Here is a 13,134-nt window from a genome sequence, read left to right on the forward strand (position 1 = left end):
AGTGAACTTTTGTTTCATGTTGTCAAAAGTCTTTAAAAGTAGTTGTTTACCATAATGAAGTGTGCAGACGCATACATCTCCCTTTTCTGCATTTTTGTGTCATGTCCATTCTCTGGTTCACCTCCAGGTACACAGAAAAGGCCAACAGTGTTCAACAGGAAGAGACTGTATTGAACATCCGGTTTATCATGCTGGACTGTTCACCACTCAAGTCCTCCTTGGTGCAGCACTGCAGTGAGTGGCAAACCAAGTTCACTCAGCTGCTCAGCCACATGGCCACCACCCACCTAAAAGAACTTCATACCTCACTGCAGGACAATGTCAACAGGTGGGGAGTCAAGTGAAAGGACTTTATTTGTTACATAAACCTACTGTATTTAGTTCATGATTTGTTTAAAAGATCAGCTTTAGTTAGAAACAGTCTCCACTGTCCACACAGAGTGTATCCGATAGTTGGAGCACCTTCTCTTTCCATGAAATAGACTAATAAGGTGAATTCAGATGAAAAATATAAATTATTGATTTAACCTATCCAAATTTCTTCAGTCATTAAGGGAAGAAGGGAAGAAGAGATGGAAAGGAGCGGGAGAAGCTTTTGATCCTGTAAATGTTTAAGATATGTATTGTGCTAAAGGTGATGTGACTCTTTGTTGTTTGCATCTGTGTGTTTAGGCTGAGACAACCCCCCCAGACACTGGCAGAGCTTGGTGAGAGCCTGAAACTCTTGGAGACTCTCAAGGGGGATTTGGCAAAGACAGAGGCTCAGATTCCTCTAATCCATGATCAGTTTTCTATACTGGACAAATATGAGGTCCCAGTGGAACAGGCTGTAAGCACCTTGCTCATTAATAAACAAATACATTTATAAAGTGAACACAATACATTACTGTATATAAACAGTAAATAACAAACTGTGACTTTACTCTTGTATTTGCACCCCTCTAATATCGCTCAGTTTTTTTCTCCCAAACATTCAGTTAGTGAAAGAAGATGCCTACTATTACTGTTGTAATTTATTCATGGAGCAGCAAGTAACCTGTAATGTGCTACAGGTTACAATAATTGTGTAGGTATGCAGAGAGCGAAATTGTCCATTTGCTCACTTGATATAGAGAGAAAAGACATAGTAGCAAGAGTTTATAAACATAAATGCATCTTGTGTAATGAAGAACATGTTGATTGTTCACCCTCCCTGAAGTAAAACAATTTAATCAGTAGGATTTTTGCATACCTTTATGGTTTCAGCAGAATACAGGCATCGTCAAAATTCTGACTTCTCTGGTAGACATGGGTACTGTATATCTACACATAAACAAACTCAGAACATTCCTTCTCATCTTTATTCCTGACACTTCATTTACCCACAGGTGCAGGATATGCGTGAGGTGCTGAATGGGGAGTGGGTGTGGTTCCAGCAGGTGTTGATTGACAGTGACATCGTGATGCAGAAGCACAAAGAGAAGTTTAAGAACAGCCTCATCCTCTCCTCTGAGGAGTTCAAGAAGAAGATCCAGACCACTGTGCTGGAGTTCAACAGCACAGGTCACACAATCTCTCTCTTACTCTCTCTCTCATATACATTATCACCAAGTGTTTCATCACCATGGTGTGTGCACCTTACTGTTGCTCTCTCTGTTTCCTTCTGTTCCTATTGAGCCATTACTGATCTATACAAAGCCTCTGTTCCTGCCCCTGATGATTTTTGACTACACAGCTGCTCCCTTCAACAAAAAAAGTGATGTCCCTGACTGCATGACATATCATGACTGATTTCCTGCCCCATGATCATCACTCACTCCTCTCCGCCTCCTCTCTGCCTTTCCCACTCCTTTTTGCTTGTGTCATTTCCCTTCTGTTTTTGGGTACTACCATCTTTCCTTCCCCTTCTTTCTCTTGCTTCCCCTCCTTCACGTTAGTGTGTTATAGGGGTTGTTGATATGATTAAACCTTCTATCACATTATATAGCAATTTTCTCATTGACATTTATTGAATATTCAATCTAAAATAATGGAAAACAAGATGGGAATTCTATTTTTTTGCTAATACGGTGAATTAAATACCTGACAAACAAAGGTGCTTGGTAACATTAATACAAAATTCTATAATCCTGTAAATTAAAACATTTCCATAAAGCATTACTATTGATATTACCTTGGTAGAAATGGTATAGTTAAATCTATGGGCCTCTAATGGTTAACAAATCTCTAGTTTCTAAAGGGATATACCAGCCTGAGTGGGTTGGGAGAAATTACCTAGTATTTTCTTTTTACTCTCTGTATGACAGAGCTGTCAGTTGGCCATTTATGGTTTGGATGATGATTTCACAATATATGCAAATCTGTGTGTATTCTTGCTGACCGTTAAGATACAGTAGACATTGTATAATATGTTTGGCCTTTGTTTTTGTGCGTGAACATATGAATGTGTATGTTTGTGTGTTTGTATGCTTTTTCATGTGTGTGTGTGTATCTCCCTACATTTTTGCATGTGAATATCCAGGTCCATTTGACAGTGCGCTGAGCACTGAGTTGGCCTTAAAGCAAACAGCAGAGCATCGCAGCCAACTGGAGGCTCTAAAACAGGAAGAGAGCACCATCCTTCATGGACTGGGCTTCTTCAAAATAGAGCAGACCCCCTCCAAAAGCATCTGGACACTGGAGAAGGTCTGACGCAGCTAACATACTGTTGTCTTGCCATAAGCTTGTACAGACTCAACATAATGAGCAGTTAATCAAGAGAAGGTTTTACAAGTATTTGATAGTATATAGTAGTAGGAAATTGACAGGACATGAAAAAGAGGGGATGACATGCATCAAAGAGACAAGGCTGAATTCAAACCCAGGATGCTGCGATGGATTTTACAGGAATCGTTTTTGTTGCAAATGCTAACCTTGTAACAGTAATGCAAGGCTCATTTACTGATTGAGCTTTTGTTTGTGCACATGTTTGTTCATGTCTGTATGTGTTGTACAGGACATAGACCACCTGCAACAGGTCTGGGAGATCACACAGGAATGGAATGCCAATTGGAACGTCTGGAAGGTTGGTCAATTTGCTACACTGCGGACGGAGAGCATGGAGAGCACAGCACAGGACATGTTTAAAAAACTCCACAAACTCCAGAGAGAACTAAAGGTCAGTTCTGCCACACAGTATCTTAAATAGCTGCAGATCTTGGCTTGCTGCTAAAGTGTGACAGTCTTGATTTAGCTGTAATATATTACTTGTGTTAGAGTAGGTTTTGTTTCATACAAATAAATTGTACATAAATACCAAAACAAAACATTTAATCAGTACTGTACAATCTAGAAGCTGTGCTTTGGTGATGGTCTCTGTAGAAAGAACACAGAATGACACCTTGTGCTTATAATGGAAACAAAGACAAAGCAGACATTAGCAGACATCATTGGGTATTTTTAGCTTCAGACCCACAAACTCTCCCTAAAATGCATTATACAGTGACAGCTAAATTTATGGCCTTCCCACAGGATGCACAAAATTTGTTGCTAATATCACAAAATTCACAGCTCCCCTAAAATAAACCCCTCAGCAGCTGTCATGTTTATATTACACAGCAGTGAGGACCAAATCTTTGTCTGATTGCAGGATAAGGAGTGGGACATAGTAGATTTCTCCAAAAACAAGATTGACCAGTTCAAGCGGATCATCCCTCTCATTGCTGATCTGAGGAACCCAGCCATGAGAGACAGGTACTGACTGAAGAAGTATCTACATGTATTTACTTGTCATATGACACTTGTCATTTCAGTATATCTTGGAACTATTGTCTTGCAATAGTTACAATGTACAAGACATGGCAGGAACACAAATAAAAAATACCTGTCATAGTTAAATAGTAGTTAATGCTTAAAGTCCTTATTTAGAAGACTAATACCAGATGGGATGAATGATATGCTTTCTTAGTTTGTTGTACAGGGAAGTGTTTACAAGTTTGACTAAAAGGATGGACATTAAGCATGTTGCTAAATCTTATAGAATAAGCCTTGCACCATAAATCAACAACTAGAGAAAACAAAAGGAGAAAGAAGCAAAACATATCCTGCGCTCAGCACACTGGCTGTTATGGTAGTTGGTGAGGGTAATGAAAAATATATGTTGAGAAAGATTCAATTCTATTCAATTTTATTTATATTGCGCCAATTCATAACAGAAGTTATCTCATTGCGCTTTTCCTATAGAGCAGGTCTAGACCGTACTCTTTATAATATTAATTACAGAGACCCAATGAATCCCACCATGAGCAAGCATTTGGCGACAGTGGCAAGAAAAAACTTCCTTTTAACAGGCAGAAACCTTGGACAGAACCAGACTCAATGGTGGGCGGCCCTCCGCCGCTGCCATGTTAGGTGGAAAGGAATGGCTTTTTTACACTGAACCAAACAAAGTATCAGAAGCAAAAGAGGCGTGACGTGTAACACAACAGCGTCAGCGTATTTCCACTGCATGGTACTGCTTTACTCAATTCTACTCACTTTTTGTACCTCTACTTTGTTTTCCACTGCAGATAGTAGACAGAGCTGATCGTCATAGCGACACTATTCCAGCAGTTGGGAAACAACACACGAGAGCTTTACTTTGATCTTGAGAAGATGCAGCCTTACTGATAAACTGTAACCTACACTGTACATTTACTGCCGGATTGATAACTTTGCTGCTCATCTTTTCCTCTGTACCGCTCGCATTCACTATCACTCTCTGCCGCTCTCTCTCTCGCTAAACCACACACTCACTATGCACACATGTGTGTCCCATGCTACTGGCGCACCCTTTTTACACAGACGTCAATTCAGCTCTGTTACTACCTTCGCTGCTGGCTCAAAGGCGGAACAACAATACCACCCCCCCATTCCGTATTTGTAAGTTTTATACAGAATGGCGAGGCAGAATAATGGGGCAACACTCCCGCCTTGAACCGGCTGTGTAAAAGGAGCTAGTGTGCTAATGATGCTCCCTTAAAGAGCTCAGAGCGCAGTGAAACATTTGTCATGCCCAGATATCTCTGTATTGATATGTAAGCAGTCCACAATTTCCTAGTTTTGTATACTTTTTTAGGCAGGATAAGCACACACTAGACATTTGCTTTAGTACATCACTGTTGCCACTGTGCCACCGTCATTAAGAGAGACATTATGTCCTTCAGTAAACAGTAAGAAGGTCAGTTGTGCGTTCCTGGATGCTATCAAACTGGCACAAACAATGTGTGAGGTTATATTGTAGTTAAGCAGTGTCTAATAAGTATAAAAAAAGTTGTGACATTATGAAAGTTTTACTATTTTACTATTAAAGTCTTTTTTTACAGCATATACAGCCAGATAGTAAATGTTATTATTATTATTATTATTATGTAAGTATTAGCATGTGGTAAGCATATATTTTTGTAATGTTTTATCACCTCCGTTTGCTAATGACTAATGGTCTAAAGATAGAGGGTGTCGCATGTTGTACAAATTGTAAAGCGCTTTGAAGCAAAGTTGTGATTTTGGGCTATGTAAATAAAATTGACTTGACTTAACTTAATAGTCAATTGGAAGGTGCTAGCATTCACCCTTACTTTTCTTTCTTCAGCTGACCTACTGGGTAATTTGAGACTAAGACAAACCATACTTTCAATGCCACCTTTCTTTCAGGCATTGGAAGCAGATCTGCAAAGACCTGCAGTGCTCTTTTGACCATACCAGCACTGAATTCACCCTGGAGAACATCATATCTCTGGGCTTTGACAAGTATGCTGACAAGATCTGTGAGATCTCTGGAGCCGCCAGCAAGGAACTCTCCATAGAAAAGGTCCAGTCTCTTCCTCTAGTCTAGACTGATGCTCAGTGGGCATTTTTGTAGCTTCTCCTGCCTCTATTCATTCTAACCAGGGTCTCGCCCAGGAAATTGGTAAGCACAGTCGGAAGTGTAACTGACTGGCTCCCTTCCACCCAGCCTTCAGGCCTGCTGTTCTTGGGCAGCACAGCCAGCTCATTGAGAAGAAGAGTTTGCCTCTCAAGCTTTGTCAACATCAGTCTACTCACAGAGGTTACATCAGTGCAGTTATAAATACAATATATTGCCATATTAGTCCTCCTTATACATACTTCCAAGATAGTGAAAGAAAAAACATTAGAAAATTTAGAATAACATGAAAAGAAGCACAATAGTACAAACAAATACAAGACAAGTCATACTGTGTACAGTGAAAAAAGAAAAAAAAAGATGTTGGAATTGCGCCAATTTCTACAAGGTCCTCACATTCTCTATCACTGATGTATGCAAGCAGTAGATGCCAAGTATATTCATGGTTTTCATTCATTAATAATCTAGTTATGACAGTGTATCATTAAGCTTGTGGAAAAGAAAAAGATTAGAAATGTTGCCCCCTCATTTTACCACCTCTCAGTGGTGTGTTCTGTCTGTTAACGTTACTCTTTGTGCTTGATATTTAAGGGTCTGGAGGACATTACGAAAACATGGGAGGAAACGTTCCTGGACATAGAACCTTACAAAGATGAAGGCCACTACCGGCTCAGGTGAGAAAGTGAGCCTTGAAGGCAGGGTTGGGTGGAGGGTTCAAGAAGTTATAATTGTACATTAACCCAGGCTGAAACTCACTCCAATTTATGGTCATAGGTTTGTGTCTTCAATATGTCTTATTTACCTGCATCACTAGATCCCACAGCTCAGTACAGCTCAATACTGCCATTCAGTGATGTTTCAATCTAGCTTTGTTTGTATATAGATAAACATAATGCCTCGGTAGCATGGCTGTATAGTAGAAAGCATATATGATGTTGATGCGTGAATGATCTGCCTTTAACAGCTTTGTTCGAGAATTCAGAAAAAACGAGTGAGTGTGTTTGTTTGTGGACAATTGAGCAGAACAGAGTTAAGTGAGTGACAGCCTGGCTGGTGAAAGCAGGAATGCCCATGCCATCTGCTGTATATAACGTTTATTATAGCCAGACCTCAGGCCCAGTCTAATTAGCAGCATGAGCCATTGCCACTGATTCGACAGAGGGGGGAAGGCTACAGTCAGCCACTGGCCCACAGTAAACATGATGGAGAGAGGCAGGAAGGGAGAGAGAGAGACAGTGAGATTGTAATGAGTAGAGGAAAGTAAGGAAGAGTGAAAGGTTCAGAAAAAACATGTATAAATAATTTATTTTGAGAAATTAACCACAAATGGAAAAGCTGAACAATAAACAGAAATGTCAGAAAAATAAATATAAATAACTGCTGGCGTATATGCCTGAGGTCACAGGAGAGATTTAATCAACAATTTATCAACTTGTGGTTGAGCACACCAGATGTTTTCTATGAATTGGACCTACTCAGTCTACGGCTAATACAAAGTAGGCCACCACAGTCATGCAACAACAGCACTAAAACATAATCACCTCACTGTGACTTGTCACTCCTGTCTGCTAAACCAATGTGACGAAACAGACAAAGCTGATTAAGAAAAAGACCCAACAAAGAAGCATCTTGTCCGCCTTCAGATTACTTTTGCTAAGACAAATGGAAAAAAAGAATCTGCAATGCTAGCTCAAATTGTCGTGCAACTTTTTTCTTTGATTAATTATTTGACTTCATCATATAAAATCAAATAATGATTATGCATATTAATAGGAGCTTCCTTTAAGTTTGCACATGGGATTTCCCCCATGATGTTCAAAAGGGGGAGTGAATATTAGAAACACCTCTCAATTTTATGCAGTCAAAATATGTAACAATAACTACAGCCTCAAAAACTGCAACCAAGGTGAATTAAAACCTTTTTGGCAAAATTTTAACAAAAACTGGACAAAATAATCCTCAAAAATGGGATTTATTGCAGAAATTATGCAACTGCCTGGGATTACACTAAAATGTACAGGTTTAACTGATAACTTCACTGTAGACTTTACTGACTTTGATGTGAAGATTTCTAACTATTGGAATCCATTATAAGCAATCATCAGCAGTCATGTTTAATTCTCCCTCCCTGTCTCTCCCAGGGGCACAGAAGAGGTTTTCCAGGCCCTGGAGGACAACCAGGTTGTTCTGTCCACAATGAAAGCTTCTCGGTTTGTCAAAGCCTTTGAGCAGGAGGTGGAATGCTGGGAACGCCGGCTGTCCCAGGTTCTGGAAGTCATTGAGATGATCCTCACTGTGCAACGTCAGTGGATTTACCTGGAGGTACAGGAAACACACTCATATACTTTACTATGTTATATGATCCATTCTTATAAATGGATATTCATTGCTTTAAGGTTGGCTTTTCATTATTGTCTTTAAATATTCATCATTTGATGGAGTACGGATTTATTATCTGTTGTGGTCTTTTGTTATTGGACAGTTTGAGTTTATTTCAGTAGACGTGATGATTCTGTTATGTATGTAACCCTACATAATTAACGTGAGCAGCACATTAGCAGAGCAGCAGCAGCTTCAGCACTCTGTCTGTGTCTACACAAGATGCATTCAGTCCATGGACTATATAAAGATGGACAATGCGTCGCCACTTCCTCCCCATAGACTGTAATGAAGCCCGGGTACGTGCACAGCCATTTTGCGTTTTTGACGTCATTTGAGTCTGGGCAGTAGTGATCGGAGTTGGAGCCACAGTATCGAGGTCCTGCTCATATACAAGGGCTGTCAATCATGACGTGAAACCCCGTTTTCATAGCATCAAATAACTAATTAAAAACAAACAGAAAAATTAACACTTGAATATACATCAGTGTGATAAGAACTACCTAAAATGACAGAAACCATCTTTGGGAAAAATGTATTTGACATTTACTTTGAGTTTTTTGTTTGGTTTTAGTTTTATGACCTATACTGCAGCCAGCCAGCAGGGGGCAATCGAGATTTTGGAGCTGACATGTCGTCCATCTTTATATACAGTCTATGGTTCAGGCACAGTATTGAGTGTAGGTCACCCGCATTTTGGCAGCACTCAGAGCCCAATACACAATTACTGTATTTACACCTATAAAACTTGTTATAGAAGTCTTATGCGGCATGTGTAGAAAGATGGATTGAATAAAATAGAAGCGCATCTGACAAAGCTGGATTGAATAAAATAGAAGCGCATCTGTTCTGTCAGACGTGCACGAGACGGACAACTGAAAAATGCGTCTGAAACGCCTCCTGTGTAGACACTCCATTATAAACTTGCTTGCAGCATTGTTGACAGTCTGCATTCTAAGGAAGGGCATCTGGCTGAAAGGTCCATACAGTGATTGAAGTAACTTTCAGTTTGAGTGCAATCCTTCTGAATGATCTCTGTCACAGCTCTCTGGTTTTGGTTTCTCACCTCTGCTTTCTTACTGTTAAAAATGTATTACCCTGTCGCCTTCTGTTTTCAGCCTCTTTTACCATTAACCTCATTCCGCTACCATGCCGCAAGCTTTCTCTGTCACTGTCCATTTTAATTTTTTTTATCCCTCTAGAACATTTTCCAAGGAAAGGACATCAGGGAGCAGCTGCCTTGTGAGTGCAAGGAGTTTGAAGACATTAGTTCTAGTTGGAAGACCATCATGGGCCGACTCCACAAGGATAACAACGCCTTGCAGGGAACACACCACCCCGGTATGACAACATTCTTATTGTTTCTTTAAAAAACAAGCTGTTATCAAAACCATACATGGAGTCACACGTTAAAGAATAGGATTTTAGTGTGTTAAGAAACAAACCTGTGATGATGATGTGGTTGGCCCAAAGAGACTTCTTATTCATGAATTAAATATATATTATTTATATATGAATAAAAACAATATTCAAAATTTAGTAAAGTCTTCAATCAGCCTCTCTTCTCTGTCTTTCAGGCTTGCCGGAGAAGCTGTCAGAGATGAGTGCCAAGCTGGAGGAGATCCAGAAGGCCCTGGACATGTACCTGGAGACCAAGAGGCAGAGCTTCCCAAGATTCTACTTCCTGTCCAATGATGATGTGCTGGAGATCCTAGGGCAGTCACAGAACCCACAAGCCATGCAGCCCCACCTGAAGAAGTGTTTCGACAACATCAAGAGCCTGCACATTGAAAAGGTAGGGAACTTAAAATGATTGATAAAAATCAATCAGAGGCACGCAGACATTGCAGTGGCCATTGCTACACTACTACTTAGATAGTAATTTAAGGCCTTTTAGTCAAGATTAGATTACTAAACATTATACATTTACATGACTAGTGTTTCTTTACCTGAAGTTCTTTGCTGCAACAGAATCACTCTAACACTCTACTTTATGGGTAAAATAGGAGACAAAATATAGGAAAACTATTATGCAGGCTATATTTTTTGTTTATGGAAATTATTCAGTTGTCAAGCATATTTGAAATGCTTTAATAGTGTGAATGTATTCTTACTGTAGGCTAAGTGCCCTGTAGCGCTGTGAAAATTGGCCAAAAATTACGTTTGATTATTCGTTGTAAAACACATAGGTTGGAACTATTCGAATATCTATTTTTGCGCATTATGTCCATAAGATTGCAAATCAATACAACTGAGTGACTACTTGTCAATATAAACATGTCTTTTATAAGATCTACATACATACACATTACAAAATACAACGCATACAAACATACATGTTTGTCACACAAGATTTATTTATATTCCTTTAGTCCGTAATGGTCAACCAATCAAAAGAATAAAAACGTTTTTTCATAAAAATTCATCCAGGGTGAACTACAGTAACCTTCGGCTTTCATCCTTTCTAAGGTGGGCTACCGGTGAAGTTTTACAGTATTTCAAAACGGGGCTTTTTAGATTGCTTGGAATGCAAATCACCCTCTCTGCAGTCGATCTGGGTTGTGAACTCTCTAGCATCATTACCACACGGTTGTTGTTGAATTATTCACTCATTTCAGCTTGACCTACATTTCATTATCAATCAGTGAAAGTGACATTCTGTGACTCCTGTCCATCATGCAGAGCAGCTGCAATAGCTCTGCTTTTTTTCCACAATCAAATATTAATTTTCACAATCGAATATCTGATTTTTTCGATTATATAAGCAAATTTTGAATAATCTTTGACAGCCCTAGTGCCCTGTGCTTTAGGAAATATAAATTGAAAATACTTTCAAAGTAGATATCAGTTCAAATACTAAGATAAGATGTTTCCACTTTTTTCAATGCAGGTTCGTTTGTTTATCACTTTTTAAAAATTTGTCAGTGTCCTCAAACAAGACATAATAAGGTGTGCAATCCACTGGTACACCACACCTGATTTACTATTATGAAACCACAATATGTGCTGTGGAAACATCTGAACCTTGTGCTAAGTGACTACATCGATTGGGTTTCAGTATCTACTTAATTATAAGTAACATTTTCAGGATGAACTGTGCTTAAAACCTGGACCTCAAAACAATGTTTTCAGATTATACAGAATTAGACTGGGATGAACCAGTACATACAGAGAGCTGCCACTGTGTATGTATGTCTTCTATAGGATGGCAGCAAGTCAGATGCCGTCGGGATGTTCTCTGCTGATGGGGAGTATATTGCGTTCACCCAGCCAGTGCAACTGGACAAACCCGTGGAGGTACAGCAATGACGCTTATGATCATGATCATGGTGATAAAGGTGTTATGTTGATAAATCTGAGTGTAGTCATAATAGCATTGGTGCTAATGAATACAATAAAGACAGTTATGGTGGAAAATGTTAGCACCATTTTGTTTTGTGTGTATGTAGGTTTGGCTGTGTGACGTTGAGAAGACCATGCGTATTACACTAAAGGAGTGTCTGAAAGACTGCCTTTTAGCTCTGAAGAAGATGACAGCACAGAGAGTCAAATGGGTCAGAGATTGGCCAGGACAGGTACATTTGTCTTTGGCTTTTCCCTCTTTGATTGTACATCCTGCTTTTGCATCTTCACCCATCATTGTGACTGACTGACAAAAATAAGCTGCATTTTAAAGCAATGCAAATTGATTTGCCAATTTGAAAACCAGTGTGTAATTGCAATTTTTTTTGCTCAATTTACAAATCCCAATTCCAGCTGAACTCAAAATTACCCCTTGTCATTGGGTTGTTGTGGTAATATCTTGCTTTAAGGTACACAAGCTATATATTCCCTAACATCAAATTTATAGATTTATATCTTCTCCTGCTTGTAGAGTTAATAGATAATAATCTTGGAAGTAGTAGTATCTTAATGTTAAAATAAAATTAAAACAAAGTTACTAGGTTGTTTAAAATGAAGGATTCAGTTTATCTTGAATGTGTATTCTCCCTGTTTTAGATGCTAATCACAGCCAGTCAGATCCAGTGGACCACTGATGTCACTAAATCTCTCATTACCAGCAAGGAGAGAGCTGATAAGTCCTCCCTTAAGTCCATGAAGAAGAAACAGGTTTGATTGACTTTTTGTCGCTTAACTAAACTTTTCTGGAAATGTCTTAAAATATTTTTGAGTGAACTCATTTTGATGACTTGTTAACACATCAGTATGTATCCATACAGCAAGCTGAAAGCTCTGTACCCAGCATGATGATTCGAAGCATGTAAAATGTGTCTTGTGTCATCTGTGTCTGATACGGTTAGAATTGTATGTATTTTCAATATTTTGCACAGCCTACAATTAAATTAGCCTTGTTATGTTAAAATCAATGTATCAGCCTTCTCAGCACCATGGATAGCCAACATAATGAAGTTAAGAATTAACAGGCTTCCAATAAACTATAACTGTCTTTGTTTCTCAGGTCTCCATGCTTCATTGCTATTCAGAGACCATCCGTGGCAACCTGTCCAAAGTCCTACGTCTGAAGATTGTAGCGCTGGTCACAGTGGAGGTTCATGCTCGGGATGTCATTGATAAGCTGGCCAAGGCAGGCTGCAATGACATCAATGCTTTTGAGTGGCTCTGTCAACTGCGACTATACTGGGAAAAGGTATGCTCTGAGAGAGGCAAGCAACAACAGACAGGAGACAGCATGGAGAAAAAGGGACAAACAGTATGGAAAAAAGAAGTGCACATAAGAAAACTGTTATCAAGCCATAATTTCAGCAACATTTTTTTAGTCACTGTTCTTTGTAGCTTTTGTATGTGGTTTGTATGATAAGGGCACAAATCCCTGCAGAGGAAATTCATCTTAATACATTTTATCCGTTCTCTGATATTTAAGGAAAGTTAAAAAG

The 13,134-nt window shown here is 39.2% G+C and overlaps 1 protein-coding gene across 4 annotated transcripts in view; it reads left to right on the forward strand.

Moving 5' to 3' along the window:
• Positions 1-13,134, forward strand: part of LOC122870458 (dynein axonemal heavy chain 2-like) — a 76,425-nt gene that overhangs the window by 14,202 nt on the left and 49,089 nt on the right. For all 4 annotated transcript variants that reach the window (XM_044184661.1, XM_044184660.1, XM_044184662.1 and 1 more), the window contains 15 exons: positions 128-328; positions 673-829; positions 1,368-1,542; positions 2,501-2,664; positions 2,975-3,136; positions 3,608-3,711; positions 5,650-5,806; positions 6,452-6,534; positions 8,002-8,182; positions 9,442-9,580; positions 9,817-10,034; positions 11,444-11,536; positions 11,689-11,814; positions 12,239-12,349; positions 12,699-12,887. In XM_044184661.1, coding sequence (XP_044040596.1) covers positions 128-328; positions 673-829; positions 1,368-1,542; positions 2,501-2,664; positions 2,975-3,136; positions 3,608-3,711; positions 5,650-5,806; positions 6,452-6,534; positions 8,002-8,182; positions 9,442-9,580; positions 9,817-10,034; positions 11,444-11,536; positions 11,689-11,814; positions 12,239-12,349; positions 12,699-12,887 — 2,260 coding nt within the window. The remainder of the gene's footprint in view (positions 1-127; positions 329-672; positions 830-1,367; positions 1,543-2,500; positions 2,665-2,974; positions 3,137-3,607; positions 3,712-5,649; positions 5,807-6,451; positions 6,535-8,001; positions 8,183-9,441; positions 9,581-9,816; positions 10,035-11,443; positions 11,537-11,688; positions 11,815-12,238; positions 12,350-12,698; positions 12,888-13,134) is intronic.

The sequence above is a fragment of the Siniperca chuatsi genome, linkage group LG22 (genome assembly GCF_020085105.1).
Source record: "Siniperca chuatsi isolate FFG_IHB_CAS linkage group LG22, ASM2008510v1, whole genome shotgun sequence".
In the NCBI taxonomy this organism is placed as follows: Eukaryota; Metazoa; Chordata; class Actinopteri; order Centrarchiformes; family Sinipercidae; genus Siniperca; species Siniperca chuatsi.